Source organism: Myotis nattereri (genome assembly GCF_964212035.1).
Source record: "Myotis nattereri genome assembly, chromosome: 11".
Classification (NCBI taxonomy): Eukaryota; Metazoa; Chordata; class Mammalia; order Chiroptera; family Vespertilionidae; genus Myotis; species Myotis nattereri.
Genome location: NC_138086.1, coordinates 21,418,234 through 21,440,504, shown reverse-complemented (window position 1 = coordinate 21,440,504; position 22,271 = coordinate 21,418,234). Strand labels below are relative to the sequence as shown.

The 22,271-nt window shown below is 43.5% G+C and overlaps 1 protein-coding gene across 1 annotated transcript in view; it reads right to left on the bottom strand.

Moving 5' to 3' along the window:
* Positions 1 to 2,659: 2,659 nt before the first annotated feature.
* The window catches only part of STRIP2 (striatin interacting protein 2), a 37,254-nt gene continuing 17,642 nt past the window's right edge, over positions 2,660 to 22,271 (bottom strand). Inside the window, exons 14-21 of the mRNA XM_081102165.1 lie at positions 19,257 to 19,331; positions 18,481 to 18,578; positions 17,897 to 18,023; positions 15,403 to 15,503; positions 11,736 to 11,802; positions 8,433 to 8,537; positions 7,366 to 7,570; positions 2,660 to 3,465 (exon numbers count right to left, since the gene is read on the bottom strand). Of these exons, the coding sequence (XP_080958291.1) occupies positions 3,215 to 3,465; positions 7,366 to 7,570; positions 8,433 to 8,537; positions 11,736 to 11,802; positions 15,403 to 15,503; positions 17,897 to 18,023; positions 18,481 to 18,578; positions 19,257 to 19,331 (1,029 nt within the window). The 3' untranslated portion in view covers positions 2,660 to 3,214. The remainder of the gene's footprint in view (positions 3,466 to 7,365; positions 7,571 to 8,432; positions 8,538 to 11,735; positions 11,803 to 15,402; positions 15,504 to 17,896; positions 18,024 to 18,480; positions 18,579 to 19,256; positions 19,332 to 22,271) is intronic.

Sequence of the window (22,271 nt, the reverse complement as noted above, 5' to 3'; positions counted from 1 at the left end):
AACCCTAACCTAACTCTGGTGCCGTGTCACATATAGAAATTTTTTGATATTTGCAACCACAGTAAAACAAAGATTTATATTTTTGATATTTATTTTATATATTTAAATGCCATTTAACAAAGAAAAATCAACCAAAAAAATGAGTTCGTGTGTCACCTCTGACACGCGTGTCATAGGTTCGCCATCACTGGCCTAGGGCCAGAGGAAGATGTGCGGAGCGGAGTCAAATCTAGCAGAGTTCAATCTGAGTTGAGCAGAGCTGCAGCTGATTTGTAAACCCATGAACAAGAAATAAAGGTTTGTCATAAATCACTAAGATTTTGCAGTTGCTTATATTAGTCTACTCCCAGGGAATACTAAAATAAGACTTTATATATTCATCCTCGTTAATTATATCCTTCCTTTCTATATCTAATATGTCTTTAATATTCTGTGTTAAAGAATTTGAAGACCAAGTTTCTAACTCCAGTTGAATTTTTTTTTATTAAAGTGCATCAGTAAATAAACAGTGTTAACAATCAATACAAGCTTTACTGAAATATTCACAAATAAAAACCCTCTACTTGCCCCACCAGCATGGCTCAGTGTTTGAGCATCGACTTATGAACCAGAAGGTCACGGTTCGATTCCTGGTCAGGTCACATGTGCTGGTTTCGGGCTCAATCCCCAGTAGGGGGTGTGCAGGAGGCAGCTGATTGATGATTCTGTCCCATCATTGATGTTTCTATATCTCTCTCCCCCTCCCTTCCTCTCTCTGAAATCAATAAAAATACATATTTTAAAATCCTCTACTTAATGAATCACTCAAATGATGTTCTTCTATGAAGTAACAGTAATCACGATTGGAAGCTAATTAATCTGAATTTATTCCTAACCACACACATGGATTCTCAAATTGGGATATTCAACCTGGTTAGCTTAACGTACGGGGCTGGCTGTCAATACCTGAATCCTAGTCCCAGCAAGTCAGTGGAAAAATGATGCGATTTGAAACTAATCATTTATTCTTGGTGCCACAATTTCTCCATCTGCACTGAGAATTAATCTTCCCTTAGAGAAGATGTGTAAGAAAGTATGAAATGTTAAGACTTATCATACTTCTAAGCCTCAGAAAGCACTCACATGCATATTTTAAATGTATATGTATTGATTTCAGAGAGGAAGGAAGAGGAAGAAAGCGATAGAAACATTAATGATGAGAGGAAATCATTGATTGGCTTCCTCCTGCATGTCCTTGCCTGGGGATGGAGCCTGCAACCGGGCATGTGCCCTTGACCAAAATCGAACCGGGGACCCTTCAGTCCGCAGGGGGACACTCTATCCACTGAGTCAAACCGGCCAGGGCAACATGCACATTTTTAAAAGGGCAACTTATTTGTACTTGACACAAATTAATACCATACGGCTTTAAACGAAATAGATGACTGTTCTTTCTATGAAAATTATCTTTTTACTGAAATCACATTAAAATTATAGTTTAATAGGGTTCACAAGGATATGCTGAGTAAATTATTTGGATTGCAATGAGGACTACCATCCTATTCAGGCAAAATGTACAAAGTATTTAAAGAAATGTCATGCCTACACATTTACATGACCCATCTATAGACACAGAAACCCTGCTCCCTGACAGCACAGGGAGGAGAGACCCAGGCTTTGCTGGTTTGGTGTCGTTCCTTGGGATATGGTTTGAAACTCACTCATGACTCCAGAGAGGTTGTGGCTGACAAAGGACAGAGTATAAATAAGCCAATTTTGATCAGATCCCCTGGCACGATTAACTGCCTGGTGCTGTTATAAAACAGATTCAGTAATGTCTACGTTGGGGGAAGGAGGATTTAAGGTAAAAAAGCCTGAAAATATAGATGACAAATGTGGGGCCAGAAGAGAAATAAAATGATCCTGATTGAATCAGACTTTTCTAAAAACCTTGTTTCTATGGGAAGTATGTGATTCTGCTGTAAGAGAAGTTTAAAGAGGTTGGTACAACAACCCTTATATTTTCAAAGAAATGTGCAATACTTGCCAGTAGAAACAGTTTTGCTAAATCTCCACATGACACTTTGAAACCACTAGCAGGAAAAAAAAAAAATCATTATTAATCAACATAGAAGAAAAATGGTAAGCTGTCTTGCTGTTCAATAATTGATCATGCAAATGGCCATGCCATATCGATAAATAAAATCTGCAGTTAACTGGTCATTTAAAAAATGAATTGGATGAAAATGAATTTCTGCAGTGTACTCAGACATTTTAAGACTAAGGTAGTTTCAGAAAAAACATGGAACATCCTTCGAGGAGGCCTGTTTTGTGCCGGTTGTGACAGAGCACTCCATGCCCTATACAGAGTTCACAAGAAAATAATATTCACATTGAACATAGACCTCTTAGAGAATAAAGGGAAAACACTTTACACAATATACCTTTCTATAACATGCAGTGATTGGGTAATAGTAAATCATCATCCTTTACAAAGAAGGTGCAGGTGCTCCAAAATTAGAGTTAATGACTTTAGAAAGAGGTGTCAAAATTTTAATTCTCACCCAAGGATATGTTTTTCATTGATTGGTTGCTTCCTGTACGTGCCCCGACCAGGGATTGAACCAGCAACCTGGGAATGTGCCCTGATGGGAAATTGAACCCGAGACCCCTTGGTGCATGGGATGACCCTTTAACCAACTGAGCCACACTGGCCAGGACTAGTGTCAAAATTTTAAATAAAAAAAACAACTTAATTTCAAAGTTGGTTTTGCCAAACCTCTGGTAAGTCCTAGGAATACAGGGTGAGCAAGAAGAAAATGTTCTCCCTCTTTTATGACGTGCACCTCTCATTACCATGATGAATGCCATGGACCAGATGCCATCATAAACTTATTTGCACACTTGGGGCCAGCAAAGGCCAGGCTGGTTCTAGGTAAAACTAAGCAGAGCACAGTCCCACAAAAGAGCATGTGAAGGACTGATCCAACGGGAGATTTCCAAGGTCACCTGGCATCCATATGACCCCAGAGTGAGTTCATCAAGTTTCTGTGATTCAGGATCCTGCCTTGCACTGTCTACAGGCCGCCCTGAACCCACTGGATGTCCTTGGACTGGGACGCTCTCCCCGGGACAAGCATTTCCAGAACTGGAAGCGAAGGCTGAATGAGCAGGGCGGGCAGAGCACCATTTATCGGAGCCAACCCCCATCTAGCAGACGCTTGTTGACAAGAGCTTAGTGATTCTGGAGCAGCTCTTCCCAGCAGATGGGCTGTGAAAACACCTCTCTTTCCAGCCAGATCTCATAGGAGCAGTGGAAATCCTCGGGCAGGTCCAGCCTCTGCCCCAGCACACTCTGCAGGCAGTTATCCACAGGTGAGAACTCCGAGTCCTGAGGCCTGTCATACCGGCGGCTATTAAAAGCCTCAATGTTGGCCCTCAAGGTGCATTCTTCTGCTTGGAAGTCCCATGGCCTGGCATCGATGTCTGGCGGGAGGAGAGGAGGAAAAAGATGCATCCAACTTAGGACAGAGCTCGCCTTACCACAGAGCATGGTCCAGAGCAGTGATGGCGAACCGATGACACGCGTGTCAGAGGTGACACGCGAACTCATTTTTTTGGTTGATGTTTCTTTGTTAAATGGCATTTAAATATATAAAATAAATATCAAAAATATAAGTCTTTGTTTTACTATGGTTGCAAATATCAAAAAATTTCTATGTGTGACACGGCACCAGAGTTAAGTTAGGGTTTTTCAAAATGCTGACACGCCGAGCTCAGAAGGTTCGCCATCACTGGTCTATAGGATACCAACAATGGAACTGCCCAGAATTTCCTTTTCTGGAAATGAAAAAAGTAAGTAAACAACATGCTGCCACTCAGGTTTAAAAAGTACATACGTTAAAAAAATACCCACATGCATACGCTTACATACACAGACTATCTTTGGAAGGATAGGCTAGAAATTGGCAACAGTGATTACCACTGTAAGGACCCTGAGGGAGGTATCTTTTATTTTATTTCCTTTTCTTTATTTCACTTTCTTACTAGTTGTATGTTCAGTAAGTAAGTCCTCACTTAACATCATTGATAGGTTCTGCAACACAACAAGGGACACAATTTTAACATAGGCTAATGGATAGAAATGAGTTAGTTAGAAAGGCATCTCATCAATGTTATAATGAAACAATGTTGAACAAAATGATGCTATTTGAGGACCAGCTGATTATATTTTCAAAATGGCAACTCAGTTCCCTTCTTGAGCTTTCCTCAGGGATGAGTTTCCCATTTGAATGGAATCACCAGCTCTGAAGGAATGTGAAGAGGCAGGAAGGGGCACAAGAAGAAGAACTAGAATGAACCAGTTATTAAAGACTTCCTGATTCCTGGGACCTCCCCCAGCTTATATTAACATTAGGAGATTAAGTCTTCCGTGGAGGTAAAAACAGAAAACAAATAATCTACTTTGTTTCTATTTATCCCACTTAGACTCTTATTTCAGAGCCAGAGACACACATTTCCCAGATCTCTTGTTCTCACACTCAATGGTTTATCATAAGTAAATGCAGTTAGGACTTCAGCTCATGAGGCAGCAACAACAGATGTGCCATTTGCAGGATAAAACATTTTCACATTTTAAAAATCGATGAGAATTTAAATAGTTAATTGTGCTTTATGTCTTATAGTAGAAGTTGCATCCTGACTTGTTATCTGCCAGTCAGATGCTTCCCTTAGTTCTCTGCACTCTTTACTGCAGCATCCTCTCAAATTCAGGCCTGTTACAAATCCCAGCAAAGACAAGTCAGTAGTCATCTTGCCAAAACTATTAAATGCAATCATGCAAACAATGCTCAAATCCCACTACAACAAACGTCAATACAATGAAGAAGCTCTCCAAAATATATTCTTCCAAACTCTGGTCAATCTTAGCATAAGTCTTGGTAGGTTAAGTAGGTATTACAATATATTACAATATGCAGCTCCCAACATGGCCAAGAATGTACTATAGCCAAAAAGTTTTTTTTAAAATATATTTTATTGATTTTTTACAGAGAGGAAGGGAGAGAGATAGAGAGTTAGAAACATCGATGAGAGAGAAACATCGATCAGCTGCCTCCTGCACATCTCCTACTGGGGATATGCCCGCAACCCAGGTACATGCCCCTGACTGGAATCGAACCTGGGACCTTTCAGTCCGCACGCTGATGCTCTATCCACTGAGCCTAACCGGTTTCGGCTATAGCCAAAAAGTTTTAAATTGAATTCATCAAACCTTTAGATCTACTTTCAGTTTACAGGTAATACCAGAGATAGAGCAGAGATTTTCAACTGGTGCTGTAAGAGTTTTTTTTTAATTTTGTTTTATTGCTTATAGTATAACAAAGAGTATTGCATATGTCTCCTTTCCCCCACCCCTTGACCTTCCCCGGCCTCCCCTACCCCCCAGTGTCTGTGTCCATTGGTTATGCTTATATGCATGCATACAAGTCCTTCGAATGATCTCTTACACAAGAATTTTTAAAACATGCAATACCTGACTATTTAGCCACGGGCACTGACCTCTTTTCCCTTAGACCAGGGGTCCTCACACTTTTCAAACAGGGGGCCAGTTCACTGTCCCTCAGACCGTGGAGAGCTACGGCTTCCACGGGCACCTGAAGGAACCAGGAGTGGGAATGGCTCTGCGGAAAGTGGGTGCCGTGGCCAAACCAGACTACGTCATCACTTCTGGTGGCAAAAACCTTAATAAGAACTGAGAGCACATTGAAAACGACAGTTCTCAGGTAACCTGGGAGAGAAGACTGAAGAAACTACAGCTGATGGTGGGAAAACTCAGACCGTCTGCAACTTTATAAATGGCACATTGTTGTCATCCCAATCCACCAAGGTTGCGGGTTCAATCGCAGTCAGGGCATATACAACAATCAACCAAGGAATGCATAAATAAGTGGAACATATCAATGTTTCTCTCTCTTTCTCTCCAAAATCGGTCATTGGTTCAACATCAGGAATGGAATGGGAAGAAAAGTACAATAATGAGAAGATTGGAAGGCAGAAAATTAGTGGTGGAATGTGTCTTAAACAATGTCACCTGTACTTAGACCTATGAAAAAGTAGAGTAAAAATTCCATCATCCTTCTGGACAAGAATTAGCTGTGAGGATAAACAAGCTCAGTTCAAGGAGCAAATCTCTCCAGGCTGTTTTGTTTTTCATCACTGTGTTCGGTTACCCTTATCGCAAACATTTTGCGTACAACTATTTCCGAGTGCTGGTTTAATTAGGATCAACCCTTTGGTTAGAAAATAAATGTATTTATGCTAAAAAAAAAAAAAAAGCAAGTACAATTTGCTTTCATTTTAATAAAAAGTATGTGTATACATATATGTATATATACATATATATATGAAAAGAAGAGATCTGGAAAAATATACAATAAGATGTTATCAATGGCAATCTTTGGGTGGTACAAATATGGGCTAAATATAATAATATCAAAAAATGTGCCCTGGCCAAGTAACTCAGTTGGCTGAAGCATATCCCATACACCAGGGTTGATTCCTGGTCAGGACACACACCCAGGCTACAGGTCTGATCCCCAGTCAGGGTGTGTGCTACTGATTGATGTTTCTATCTCACACTGATGTTTCTCTCTCCCTCCCTCCCTCCCTCCCTCCCTCCCTCCCTCCCTCTCTCTCTCTCTCCCCTCCCCCCGCCCCTCTCCCTCTCCCTTCCTCTCTCTAAAATCAATAAAAATATATATTTTAAAAGTTTGCTTACTTGTATTTTCTAACTGCTTTGTAATAACAAAAGGTTATTTTAATTTTAAAAATCTCTCAGAAAGGAAAAAAATAATAAAATAAAATAAGGGGAAAAAAATCTCTGAGAGAAACCTGTCATTTAAAGGAATGTTTTGGCCCTAGCTGGTTTGGCTCAGTGGATAGAGCGTCGGCCTCCAGATTGGAGGGTCCCAGGTTTGATTCTGGTTCAGGGCACATGCCGGGTTGCAGGCTCGATCCCCAGTAGGGGGTGTGCAGGAGGCAGCCAATCAATGATTCTCTCTCATCACTGATGTTTCCATCTCTCTCTCTTCCTCTCCCTTCCTCTCTGAAATCAATAAAAATATATTAAAAGAATAAAGGAATGTTTTTCAAGCGGGTAATTATCTCTCATTTTAGCTATTTAATAAAATGGATTTTCATAGGATGGGGTACATGCTGGACTGGAGCAGTGCCTTAAAGTTTGTTGTATCAGCACCTAACCTATAGTCACATATTTTCTTATGCAAAATATGTAACAATTCACGCCACGAGAGTAGAGTAAATGTTTCTTTAGCTTTGTTTCAAAACCAGGCAACTCCTGGATGTCGGAGCTCTGAGAGAACTCACCATTCCCGTAAGCCCAGTCATCATTCATACGGTGGCGCACTTTCTGGTAAATGGCCGACATGGTTTTCATGTTGCTTTTCCTCCACTGGCGCCCCAGGTACTTGGTCTGTATTTTTAGCAGCTTCAGGACATAAAGTTGCAGCATGGCCTGTTTGACCTTGAGGGCCCGCTTTAAGATTGGAGCAGATTTAAACACCACCAGCATCTGCTCATTTAAAGAGGGATGAGAGTGAAGAAAGAGAAATAAAAATATAAAGTTACTTGGAGTTCCCAACTCATAGACAAATTAAACTAAACCTGGCTGACCTGAGATTACACGGGGGAGCTTTTGGAAATCTATGGTCCAGACTCCACTTAGATTTAGTCTTCAAGGAGGTCACTCCATTTATATTTCACAATTAAAAGTTTCTGATATCAGTATAGAACTGCCTCATTCTTTTTCATTGTTGTATAAGATTGTATTATAAGGATACACCATAAGTTATTTAACCAGTTGGTCCCGTATTAATGAGCATTTAGGTTGTTTCCAATCTTTCATAATTACAAACAATGCTGCAATGAATAGCCATAGAGCTGCATCGTTTGGGACTTGTGAATATAGCTCAAATAACAATGCTAACTTCCCTACCAGAGGGGCCCTGAGGGAAGATCCACACCCAGCTCTCTAAAAAGCAATGTAAATATTTCTCTCATATAGAATAAGTGCCCAGAATTAGAAGGGGCTAAATTTTTTCAAAAAATATTTTTATTGAATTCAGAGAAGGGAGAGGGAGGGAGAGATGGAAATATCAATGATGAGAGAGAATCATTGATCGGTTGCCTCCTGCACGTCCCCTGGGGATAGAGCCTACAAACCCAGGCATGTGCCCTGACCAGGAATCAAACCTCCTGGTTCATAGGTCGACACGCAACCACTGAGCCACACTGGCTGGGCAGGAGGGGCTAAATCTTACATAGCATTCAGTGTGTGTCTATAGAGAATACAAAGCAGGAAGTCCATACAAATTAACTGAAGATTTTAAAAACTCAGTGAGATGGACACCTCCATGATCAGAAGTCCCACTCACCATGGTTCTGGAATGCTTCCATTTGGTCAGTTTATTGAGCAGTCTCAGAAGGTTGATGCAGGAGAAGAGGTTCCTCCAGCAGAACTGGTTGTTGTCTCCAGCTTCCTGTAATAAGGCATGCCCGTCATAATCTCAACATCCACAAGACTTATTTCCATAGATGCCTGGAAGTCACTGTTGGTCAATTTAGATGAGGCCTTCCATATAAAATGCTACCTCCTCACTATCCTGCTTTTCACACACTGCTTTCATCTGGTTAGAAACATGACACACGAACATAGGAACTTCATTCAAGCAAGCTTTCTTGTGTAGCTTTCTAATTTAGAATCAGAGAAGAGATGCTTTCTACCCCGTACACTTTGCACTTACATAAGCTATGTTTGTAACTGCCAGGAGTTATTCTGGGAGATTTCAAACTATGGTGTATGGGTCTGGTATTCATTGTGGCTGGATTTTTGAAATCAACCCCACCCTCCTTTATCAAACCATATTGCAGCAAATTGCTTAATTCTCCAGCACAGAAGAAAAAATGGCAGATGGTTAATTCTAACCAGGTGTTTCTCTTGTATGTTTCTTGATTACAAGAAGTAACAGATGGATGTCAGATTAGAAACAGGTATATACTCATAGAAACATCATTCAGGGACAAAAATAGAGTCCTTATGGATGTGGAGGCCTATAAATATATACTGGTGGCAGAAGCTATGTACATCAATGAGTACGCATGGTGGCCAAACTAACATCTTGGAAATTCCTCACGTCTACAAAGTGATAACATAACGTAGGAGTAGATGTATAGACGTGAACTGCTGTCTGGTGAAGGGGAAATTACCCCTCCTCTTCCAAACAGATTTGAAGCAAGCAAATGTAATGTGGACTGAACATCCAAGATTTTTGAGTGTATTAGGTTAATATACACAAGACTACGGATCAAAAAGTTTCAGGGAAGGGTCAATGGGGGGTGGGGAATATGTAATACTTTCAACAATAAAGATTTAGTAATAATAAAAAAAAAGTTTTAGGGAGCCCTGGCCAGTGTGGCTCAGTTGGTTGAGCATTGTTCTATGCACCCAAAGGTCCCTGGTTCCATTCCTGGTCAGGGCTCAAGTCTGGGCTGTGAGCTTGATCCCCAGTAGGGGACATGCAGGAGGCAATTGATCAATGTTTCTTTTTCTCTTTTCCTTTCCCTTCCTCTCTCTCTAAAATCAAATTTTAAAAAAACATTACCTAGCCCTAGCTGGTTTAGCTCAGTGGATAGAGCTTCAGCCTGAGGACTGAAGTGTCCTGGGTTCAATTCTGGTCAAGGGCACATACCTCGGTTGAGGGCTTAATCAGAGAAAAACTTTAAATGTTATTTAAAGACTATCCTATACACTTAAAAAAACAGTACATTTTCTGTTTATAATTATTAATTGAGCCTGAAAAAGAGATAAATCTTACTCATATAAATATTAGTCTTTTCTGAATACAGAAGCCATCAGTTTAGACAAATAAACCATTATATTGAGCACCTATGTGGAGTGAACTTGCTAGTTACTTAAGCCTGTTTACATAAGTTCACACAAACAATACAAAACAAACTGTGGTTACCAAATGAGACCACCAGGTGCCACTGTTGCTTCATAGAAAGGAGATGAAACACCGACCATGAATTTGTATTTTATTAAGATTAGACAATGCTTTCACCCACTCTTGCATAAAAATAAAGTCTTCTCAGAAGCATTACAATTAGCTAAGTAATTTTATGCTTATATCCCAAAAGGTCATTCTGAAGAGATACAGAGAACACATTGTACCAAGAAACAGATTCAGGCCCTGGCAGGTGTGGCTCAGTTGTTTGGAACATTGTACCGTACACCAAAAGGTGGCGGGTTTGATTCCGGTCAGGGCACATACCTGGGTTGCGGGTTTAATCCCTGGTGGGGGCATGTATTGGACATAACCGATCAGTGTTTCTCTCTCATATCCATTAAAAAAAAGAAATAGATTTAGGTCATAAAAGCTAACTATTTTCAAATACCCTACAAATAGAATTTTAATACTATCCATGTGCCACTTGTTTCTCATTCCAACTTTGAATGGCAGGGATGTAGGTCTCCACCCTTGCTCTGCTACATTCAACTGTAAAATTTTGTTACTTACTTCTCTATCCATAAAACAGTAATACCAACCTCATACTTGTTTTAAAGATTGACTAATATGATGAACATAAACAGGGTTAGACACTTATGAGCTCTCTCTGCAAGGGTAAGGAGCTCCTCTTGGCTGCTGAGACCACATCTAAGTAAGACAGCAGTTCTGCCCTGGTGCTAAAAAGGGTGCTAGACTTAGTGTCTCAGGACATGGGTCTTTCTCTAATTCAGGGTCTGTCATGAATAAAGCATGAACCATGAAAAGTCATTTTGTTCAATGGACATTTCTCATCTTTGAAATAGAGGTTTAGGCCAAATAGCTCTCATGTCCCCTCCAGCCAAAAATCCTATGGTTCTATAAAACCTGTACCACAGAAGGTATCATTCTGTTTTTACATAATAGACTTTAAAAAATATATTTTTTTATTGATTTCAGAGAGAAAGGGAGAGAGAGAGAAACATCAATGATGAGAGAGAATCACTGATCGGCTGCCCGCTACGCCCCCTACTGGGGATGTGCCCGCAACCAAGGTACATGCCCTTGACCGGAATCGAAGCTGGGACCCTTTAGTCCACAGGCTGATGCTCTATCCACCGAGCCAAACCGGTTAGGGCAAAAAATATATATTTTTAAAAAGAATAACTCTGAGGGACTTTTCTGACTTGCCTAGAGCTGTTTCCAGGATGAAGAATTTTCTGGGTCATCCTTCTGCGGCTATATTGACTTTTGCCTCAGAGAGATGTAGGCATTTTGGTATTTTCCGAAGTACCACTCCTGGGTTTTATAACCCGAATGGAAATGAAAAGCGCATAGCCCATGGCACAGCAGAAAGGCAGATAATTATTTGGGATGACCAGCGAGATTCTCCTGCCATTCTGCGCAGATGTTCTCATTCAGTTTCAGTCTCATTATCTTCCTAAATGTCCTCTCCTCCTCAGTGTTTTTCACTGACCCCTTTCTTGACAAAATGCTATGCACAGCTTTTCCAAACTGTTCTCAACTGGGTCAGCAGCTCTAAACCCCTACTGGCTCTGTGCTATTGCCAATATGCCTTTGTTAATCTGAGACTCCCAAACCAGGGCATTATGGAGGCAGAGAAGCAATGGAAGAGCAAGTGCCAGCCTCTGCTACTTGGCATTTTCAAAGGCTACCGAATCCGCATCTGCTTACCAGACTCTCCGTAGTAAGTTCTGGCAAATCCTGGATGGTACAGCAAGGGTAATCCAGGACCGAGATGCTGCAAGATGCAGAGATAAGGACAGGCTTTGGGTAAATGGCAATGGCAGGAAACAGCTGTATGTTAAAGGGCAGGGGTTAGTTCTCTCCAGCAGGCCCCATCTATTTCTCAAATTGCTTAGAGACCTTGGCTGAAACCGAGGGCTTTGGTGCCAGGCAACTCCAGCTCTAGTCTCCTCTCCTCACTGAGAGGAACTAGTTGAGAGGAACTAACAGAGTTCTTTCAGGCTGGCCCCCATCTGGCAAAGGCAAAAGAGAGCAGAAAGAGAGCCCTGTATAGCCACCTTTCTCCTTCCTTCTTTAAAGGAATATGTAAACTTGTCTGCAGTTGAGTTTCTGTATTTAAGTATATGCTTGTGTATATGTGTGAATATAACTCTGCTCCCAGAGATGCTGCTAAAACTTGTTGCGCTTAACAAACTGGATGTGAGGATGCAATGCAGACTTCTGTGTCTTTCTGAAAGCCAGGCGCTCTCGGGAATAATCACATAAGCTACCCTACAGGAAGCTTGAGACAGAGGCAGCAGCCTACAGAGGGCCAGTCTAGTAGCTCAAGAATGGTAATAGCATCTGCCTCCAAGGGAGCTGGAGGCTCGGTGGGGAGCCCAGGGAAGCAGGAGAAATAAGGCACCACATGATGACAGGAACACAGTCACTTAAAATGACCTTTCTTTCCTCTTCTCCCTTCTTCATGGGTGCAATGCAGAATTGAGATTAGGTAATCTCTAGTGCTTCTCCTGGTTGGGACATTCCATGAGGTTTTAAACACCAATCTTGCCCTGGCCTGTGTTGCTCAGTGGTTGCTCAAGGGTGTTGCCCTGGGGACCAAAGGGTCACGGTCAAGGGCACATACCTGGGTTGCAGGTTTGATCCCCAGCCCCAGTTAGGGCGCATGAGGGATGGAAACCAATTGATGTGTCTCTCTCACATCAATGTCTCTTTCTCTCCTTCCCTCCTTCTCTCCCTTCTACTCTGTCTAAAAATCAATAGAAAAAATATCTTCAGGTAAGGATTAACAAAAACAAAACAAAACAAAATTTAAAAACCACCAATCTATCTGAACTAATGCAGTTGGAAATAAGAAGACTATGGGGTTCCTTGGACCTGTCTCTCTATTTCGAAAGTCAAACTCTATCCAAACAAAAGGCAACAATTTATTCCACTAGAAATGTTTACCTTTGTCCAAGAAACACACAAAGAAAACCAAGGGAACAAAGGGAGGAGAGGAGAGGCCAATGGCTCTCTCTACAATGTTGCTCATCATCTTAATTCACTCCTCCCAGGGTTGCCAGTTCTCTGCTGCTCCTTTAGGAAAAACATCCACTCAGCTACCCACCTTCCACTGACAAAGTCCCATGGCTAAGTAGGTGCTGGGGACCAGGAAACAGGGGCGGGAAATCAAAAATGGATTTATTCTAATCTCAGTGAACTGAATTCTAGCCTAAGGGGGAATAAAAGACAGTTACAAGTTCCTACAATATCTAGGTTGTAAGAGCCATAAGGAAACTGTGCAATAATGAGCTGTGGGTGCTCCAAGTTCCTCAGGGATTATGCACCAGTGAAATATACTGTGGGTGGTAAACAGGAGGACCATCTTATCCAGGCCAACCTTAGCAAATGGCATCGTCTGGCTCTTTCAACTCCAAATGATCTCGATGGACACATATTGGATTGTTTGCCCCTCCTCTTCTAGGCCCAGGAGTGCATTTAGCTCCTGAACCCAACTTCCCAGCCACAGTTGACTGCGCCAGGGACAGACCTGTAACCCTGGGAATGTGGAACAAGGACTGAGAGCCAATTCAGTCTGAGTGGCATGGGGCAGGGCATGTTGAGCTCATGCGGGCATATTTCCGAGAGTGGCCTGGGAAACAGACACTACTATTTGCAAGTGAGAGAAGACACTGGAGTGGAGTACAGAGGCTTGATGTCCATAGACAGAGGAGGAGGACTTCCTGGGCTCCCTACAGACCAACCCTGAGCCTCAGAGCTGCGTCCCTGTCCTAGGAGCCTCAAGATGATATACCTCACATTTCCTCCTAACAAATTACTACTATGCATGAGCCAGGTCTAGCTGGTTTTAGTTACTTAGAACTAAAAAGGTTGACTGATCCACAGAGGCGCCTTTGTGAAGCTGTGGCCCTTACCTCACCCAACCTATGCTTCCATTTTCCCTGGTAATTCAACTAGCAAGTCTTAGTGTTAGTTTTATTTTTATTTTTTGTTAATCCTCATCAAAGGAAATTTTTCCACTGACTTTTATAGAGAGTGGAAGGGAGGGGGAGAGACAGAGAGAAGCATCGATGTGCCTCCTGCACACACCCCAACCAGGGCTGAGGATTGAGCCTGCAACTGAGGTACATGCCCTTGACTGGAATCAAACCTGGGACCTTTCAGTCTGCAGGCCAATGCTCTATCCACTGAGCCAAATCAGCTAGGGCTCAGTGTTATTTTTAAGGCGGCCAGTGCATAAATCTCCTGTAGTTGGAAAAAAAACAAAACCAAAAAACCCCTGAATTCTCAAATGCTTCCTTCAAACAGTAAAAGTATTTAAATCACTCTCATATATATTTATCTTAACTAATGCTTATAAAAGCTCTATGATTCAGTCAGAAGAGGTATTATCTTCATTTTAAAGATGGAAATACTGTGGCTCAGAGAAACAAAGTGTCTTACTTGAGATTACATAGCTAGCAAATGGCAGATCCAGGCCAGGAATCGAGGTCTCATGACTTCAGGTTCTGTGTGTGTGTGTGTGTGTGTGTGTGAAACTACATATAAGTAAGCCGCCTCTCCCTGGAGGAATCTCAGGCAGTGCTGACATACTGGTGAGGCAATATCTCCTAGGCCCTCTCCACTCACGCCGAGTAATCCGCTTCTACTTTAGAAACTTTGCCTCTATTAAAGCACTTCTGGTAAACTCTCCTGATTCACAGGCTTCCAGTTCTCATGGAAACAGCCAAGTAAGGAACAAGGATCTGTTCTGTGACTTTCCCTTTCTGCCATGTCCCCACTTGGCTGGAGGAGTGGGAAGCAATTTGTATTCACAATTGTGATCAGAAAGCAATTTGTGTTTTGATCCTATCTTTGCTGCTTACTTAACAAGTCTCACTAGCATGTTAATCTGGAGCAAGTCAATTAACCTGAGTTGTTTCCTAATTGGTAAAATGAGAAATAAAACTTGTTGTAATACCACTTAGGACTGCTTTGGAGATTAAATAAAATAATGGATAGAGAAATAGTGTAATTTTAAAAACTACAAATTGATCTATAACATTTTACAGTAAAGTAGTGTAACTAACCCAACTTATGATTTATACTAAGATCGGGGCTGGCCAGACAAGCCATAAAGCTGAAATTTTATCGTTGTAGTTTTATTACTTTGAGTCATGACATTTTTCAGTTTTTAAAATTTTAAAAATACAAATATCTTTGTGACGAGGCCAAATCATATACCCCAGAAGCTAACACTTCAAGGAAATTAAATAGTAATCGCTCTAAAATAGAACTTGGGACAGCAAAACTGACAGGCTCAGAAATAATGTAATTTTTCTCAATCATCCCAAACTAGCCCTTTTGAAATAAAAGTGTCCAGAGTCCATACCTGTTTTTAGCAGTGATGTAGGACAAAATATTTTGATTGAAGAATTTCAGGATCAATGGAATGCAGTTGGCAAATACCAAATGTTGTGATACATATTCAAACTGAATTAAAAGATCAAAGTGGAAAGGGCTGCTTATTTGGGGGAGAATAGAAGATCTGTATGAAAAACAGGCAAATATAAATCTAACATCCATCCCTAAAGATATCCACTGGCCGCTTGTGTTATCAGTCTTTCTGCCTGGGAACGGGGAGAATCGTCTCCAGCTCGCCCATCCTCCCTGGAGGGGGACAATCAGTAGTGTCATATAGGTTGCAAACTCCTGACCGAAAGCACAAAACATAAGCCGGAGAGAAAGCCCTATTACCGATCAACAGAACTGCAGTGAGATTTGCTCTTAAGCTCAACAGGAAAAGAAGGCAACCCCAAGGGAGTCGTCTTCCACACCAAAGCTCTGGCTCATAGTGTTTCAACTGTGACTGATACAGCAAGGACAGGTGCAGCTCACCCCCAGCAGCTGCTGGCATCACTCAGCCAGCATGGAGACAACACATAACCAATGGGCCACTGGAATGTGGGCTCCATGCCAGTCTGTATGGTTCCCTGTACTTAGAATATCATATTTTAATGAACGAATCAACAGAGACTGCACTGAGGATAAGTCGAGGATCTCTCTGATGAGCGTAACACCACAGCACAGGGGCTCCACTTTGCTCTCCTGAATCTGGATGGGGTTTGTGTCCAGGAAGACTTAGTGGAGGCAGTGTCATGAAGTTATGCCACCAGGATTTTGCCCAAGATACACTGAGGAGCATCAGACACAATTTTCTCCAGATCCAGAACCCAGGCTGCTAGGACAGTGCAGAATCTGAGGTGAAAAGACAGAAAATTGTGCTGTTTTAAATCCCCTACTTCTTCCTGATTACCAAAAAGCAGCCTCGGTAGCAAGCTAAGCTGCCCTCTGCCCCTAAATGTGTGGTTACGGGGGAAGCGTCAGCTGGTGCTGCCCATTTCTCTCTTTCGCTCAAATCTTTTCCCCCTGGCAGCTGACCCAGGGTTTTTCCCCAAAGCCCCAGATGGAGGAGACGATACATACTCTCTATCAAGTGATGGAAAACTTTTTTCAGTTTTAGATGTGTCTGTAGCCTTGTCAGGATTCACTGCCACTGACACACACTGGCAAGACCCATCAAGCCACCCTCCTGTCTGGCTGTTGACCCACCTACTGCCACCAAGAGAAGCAAACAGAGCAGACATCCTCCGTTCTCTGTCCTACTAGGACCACTCTCTCCCACCAGGCCCAAATCCTCCCAGCCCTGCTGCTGCTCAGCAGCATGAGCAGACGTGTGAGCACCCAGACACGCTAACAAACCTACAGATGTCCCGGAATGTACTAAAATAGTCAAACCTGCCATGGACCCAGACCCTGCAGGGCCTCCCCTGCACTCTAAGGACCTGCTCTTCCACCAGCAAGCTTGGTTTTGACTTCCCAGGAGGAAAAGAGAGCAGAGCCTCTGTGCAGGAATGAGATGCCTCCTCTCCCCATGGTCTCACCACAGCGACCATCCATTACTGCTTCCATCTTCCCCTATACTTTGTTTATGGCAATGTATGCTGACAGAAGAACCAAGTCTAAACTCCTCAGCACGGCAAACAATGTGTTTATGAGGAAACAGGCTAACCTTTCCTAGCTTTGGTTTCCTCCTCTATAAAACAGGCATAAAGTAAGACCTGCCTCATAGGGCTGAGAGAATTAAATGAGATCCCAGACAAGCTTAACAGAGTGCCCGGCCCGTTATAGGTACTTAATAATTGTGTGCTATCACATGTGTTATGTGCTCCCTGTTGTCCCCTCCAGCCTTACGGACTTTTACAAATTAGCTTTTCTGCTTGAAGTGCTTCCTGTCCTCTTTCCCTGACAACTCCCACAATGTAGCTAACCTCTCTTTAGGGCTCAGGTTGAAGTCACTTCACCTCAGGCTAGATTAGGTAGTTCCCTATCGGCCAATGCTTACTGTGCTTATCACTCTACGATCGGATATTTATGTATCTGTATCCTTTACAAGACCTCTAAGCCCTTAAGAGCCAGAAACATGCTTTATTCAGAATTAGATCTCAAATGTTAGAAAGGTGCTTTGCATAGAGAAAACCATTCTCAACATGCTTCCCCGCCCCCCGCCCCCCCGCGCCCCATTTTTGTAGAATGCTTGACTCCTACCACCCATTGTTTTAAAGCTGGCTGGGCAGAGATTCCTACCCACAACTCTCAGATCATGTTCAAAGGTCATAGACATCAACACCTTTCTAGAATAGTTCCCCACGTCCCACACCATATCTCCACCCCAAGCTTGTACAACAGGCATTTTGATTCCCTGAGTGAGACAAAGAAAAGGCTGAAAGATACTCAGCTGGATTACAAGGGCCCTGGTGTCCCTTCTTTAGGAGACGGGGCTAGTGAACACGAAGACCCGTGGGGAAGCGCTCCGAGCTGCTCACCTGGTAGATGTGGTTCAGTTTGAAGTGCTTGAGGAGCAGCAGGAGCAGGGCAGAAATACTCTTTACAATGATCTCCTTGTGCCTGTTCACATCGATGCCCAGCTTCATGCTCTGGAGAACAGTGACGCTACAATAGGGATAGGAGGGGTCAATGCCGAGGGTGGCTGGAGAGAGCTTCTACACAGTACGTGTTTGGATCAGATACAATGTACACAGGAGAGCCAGAGCTTAGGAAACCTGAATTTCTGTGCTAGGGAAACCGCCCGAGTTCCTGCTAATAAGCCTGTCTGGAGAAATGCTCCTCTGAACTCTGTTTCTCTCTCTCCTTTGGCAAGCTCATCCCTTGGCAATGTCCACCCACATACCTGTGCAGCCAGTCGCTGGCACGCATGCTGCCTTCCAGATCCTCAATTCTGAGCTAAAAGGAGCACAGCAGAGAGCACTGTGGTGGAAAGGGGCTACTGCTGGGGGAAGGGAGATCTCTTTGGAGATAATCCCTGTGTTAACCAGGTGAGGTGGGAACTAGAGAGACCTCGCGGACAAGACAGCTAGTATTCAGCAGCCGCCACAGTTGAAGCACTCACGGCATCTCCTCAGGCAGGACATCTGCCAGAATATTGATAGAGTCTGTCTTAGCCTTGGAGGTGGGAGCTGCAGCCAGCAGAATCTTAAGCAGAGCAATCTGGAAAGTAGAAAATGAGGAATCCATCCCATGCAACAAGGCTATTTCTCAATGCCTCAACAGTCCTACGGGAAGTGTTCTAAAGTCTTCCTCTAAGTCCTTCTCTCAATGACCAGACCGCCCCAGCCTCCAGAGGGGCAACCAGGTGTCCAGTCCTGAGAGGCCTGCCTGTGAGAGTCAGGAGCCAGAAGGGAGCTGACAGGCTGCTGTGCTTCAAGACTGCTCTTTCCAAAGAGGAAGATGGGAAAGGCAAAGTGAGAGGGACAAGGCCTAGAAATAAAGTGGGAGGCATAAGCAAGATTTCACGTCCTCTACCCTTTCCTTCCTCTAACCCTGACCATCAGCATCCTCACCATTCTTAGCCTGAGGCTATCTAGAACATGACAGACCACAGCAGACCCCAGAGGGACGAGGGCCCCCAATGCGCCTGCACAGATCCCATCTTGATCTCTATCCCCCCAAAAGGACTAGGGAATACCGCCGAGTCCCCCTTCCTCTTGCAGGAGCCGGAGGAAAGCTCAGAATTCTAATGTGTTAGAGAAAGCCTTGACTGAGGAGTGAAAGCTCAGGAAACAAGCTGAAATGATGGACATCTCAGCGTGAAATGACTCTCAGCTGTCTGTTCCTTGAAGCAAAGAAGGGCAACTTCTTACCACGTCCTTACCCCACCACCCTTACCATGTACTGGGGGAGGCTACACAGCATGCCCTGGTAGAGGATTTCACACGGCGTCTCTGGCACTACCTCTTCCCCCTGCGGCAGGAAACACACAGTTACCCAGGCCATTTCCCAGTTGACCAAAGGCTATGTGAAGTGTGGCATGCAAAGAGCACTGAGCTGGGAGTCCTAGGTTCTACACTCGCTGTGTTAATGTTTCCTTACATGACCTTGGGTAAGTTACTTTCCCTATCTGGGTCCTAATTTCCTCTTCTGTAGCTCAGTGGGCTGGGCTGGATGACCGCTGAGGGCTCTTCCAGCCCTAACAAGCTATGATTCTGGTTTTCGCATTATCTGGAGTCGACCCAAATTCTTTTTTCCATGTCCCAGCTGGATCAGGAGTCAAAACTCCCAACTAGGAGACGGCTCAGACCACTGCTTTGCTGAACACATAGGGACTTAATTCAGGCTGCAGGTATGCCTGGGACACTGGGAACTGACAGCCTACACAGAGCCACTTCCCAGGGTGTCAATCTGAGGCCACCTGAGAGCACTAAAATGCTCTGGAGCCAGAAAGGAAAGGCAGGTGACTCAATAGAGAGGGTTAATAAGACAGATGGGTAACCTATGGCCTGGAGAAGCAGGAAGGACTATTGGCCGATAAGCTTTTAGGTGTAAACTATTTTTACTTCTCTACTAGCCCCTACAACATCTCTTTCTCCTTTCTGACCAGCCCCCTCATGCACAACTCTCTTCGTCCTTTTGATGACCCCACCTAAGCCCTTTGTCGGAGTATGGAGACAGACTTCCAGCTCTCAAAAGGGTACTCAAGGCCACTGTCATCTTTGGGCAATGCAGTCCTTCCTCACCCAAGGTCTGTCTATTACAGGGCAAGGGTCAGTGCCATGAGAACCTAAGGCAGGTAACTTAGCCCCTTTCATCCCACACAACTCAGCTATGCTTAAATAAGCAAAAGTCTTAAATGGACATTCAACAAAGCCTGCAATCCTGTGTGCTTGCCTTCTGCTATCCAAAATGCCCATTTCACATCTTACCCCCTTTCTCAAATCAACCCCCTTGTCCCACAGCCCCTCAATAGTTGCTAACCCTGCCTCATACTTCATGGAGAAAACAAGCAACCGGACAGGCACACCCTCATCTTCTCTTTGCCAAATCTGCCAGAGTCTCCACCTTCCTTCTTGACATGAAGGTGGAACCACCTGTGCTCCTATGAAAGGCCAGCCCTCCACCTGTGCTTAGATCTCCCTCTTTTCCTTTGTCGAATGTAGCAGTTCTTATGTACCCCCTCCCCGCTGGATCATCTCCTTAGGACGTAAACATGCTCTAGTGCCACCCAGCTATAAGACATTTTCCCTCGACCCCACATCCTCCTTCAGCTCCCATACTTGTCCTATTCCCCTTCTCCCAGTAAAACTTCTGTGCTGTATGTCCACTCTCTACCGCCTTTTGTTACATTCCTTTTTCAACACACCAGCTAGGCTTCTGGCCCCACCACTTCACTGGAGGTTGCTCTTTTCAAGGTCATCAGTTTTCTTCATGCTGCCAAATTCAATGGACACCTTGTTCTTACTATGCTCCATTTATCAGCAACATTTGACATGGAAGATCACTCCCTTCTTTTTTTAAAAAAAATATTTTTACTGATTTCAGAAAGGAAGGGAGGAGAGAGAGATAGAAACATCAATGATGAGAGAGAATCATTTATCGGCTGCCTCCTGCATGCCCCACACTGGGGATCGAGCTCACAACCTGGGAATGTGCCCTGACTGGAAATGGAACCATGACCTCCTGGTTCATAGGTCGATGCTCAACCACTGAGCCATGCTGGCCAGGCCACTCCCTTTTTGAAAGATTTTTATTTTATTAGCTTTTATAGTATCACAATATCCTGGATTTTCTCCCACCCCCCTGAGTGTTTTTCTTACTCTTTTTTTTCTTTATTGATGAAGGTATTACATACGCGTCCTTATCCCCCTATTGCCCTCCCCACCCCCCCCTTATTCTTCTTTGTTGGCACCTTTCCTGGCTTATCCCACCCTCAACAAATTGGTGTGTCCCAGGGTTTTGTCCTGGGTTTAATCCTCTTTTCTATATCTACTCCCTCCCTGGGTTATCTCAGCCAGTTCTATGGCTTGTAACACTGTCCAAGTCAACAGTTTCCAAATGTATTTCTCTAGGCCCGTCCTCTCTCTGGAACTCTAGACCCATATATCTAATCGCTTGGTTGCTCTGCATGAGTGTCTAACGGATATTTAAAACTTACTATGACCGAAATAGAACTGTTGATAAAACAGAACTCCCTTCTTGGCAAATGGTGCTTATTCTTGATTCCTCTTTTTGCCTCTCTATCCACATCCAATTGAACTGCAACTCTTGTCAGTTATACCTCCAAAATACACCCCAAATTCATCCACTTTCCCTAGCTCCACAACTGCTACTCCGGCACAAGTCACCATCATCTCTCACCTTGACTACTGTAATAGCTTCCTAACCGGTCTTCCCACTTCCACTCTTTCCTGACCCAGTCTTTACACAGCAGTCAGTAGTTTCTTAAAAGATAAATCAGATGTCACTCCCCTATTTAAAATCTCCGAAGGTTTCCCCTTTGTATTGGGAATCAACTTTAAGCTCCCTATTTTGCTTACAGGTCCTGCATAAAATTGGTCCGGACCTTCTCCTACAAGCCTGCCCCTCCCGTGCTCCAGTGGGCTGCACACCACCTGAACGGCCTTTATTCACTATATCTAATGCTCTGAGCTTTGCTCTTACCTAGTTAAAAGCTGTTCCCTCTGCTTGGAATGCTCTTTCCCCTGATGTTTCTATGGCCACTCCTTCTTGTACCTCATATTTTAGCTCAGTGGTCGGCAAACCGCGGCTCCCGAGCCACATGCGGCTCTTCCACAAAATACCGACTTCTGCTCATGGGCCACGAAGTTTCAATCGCACTGTACGTGCGCGCCCTCATGTGGTATTTTGTGGAAGAGCCACACTCAAGGGGCCAAAGAGCCGCATGTG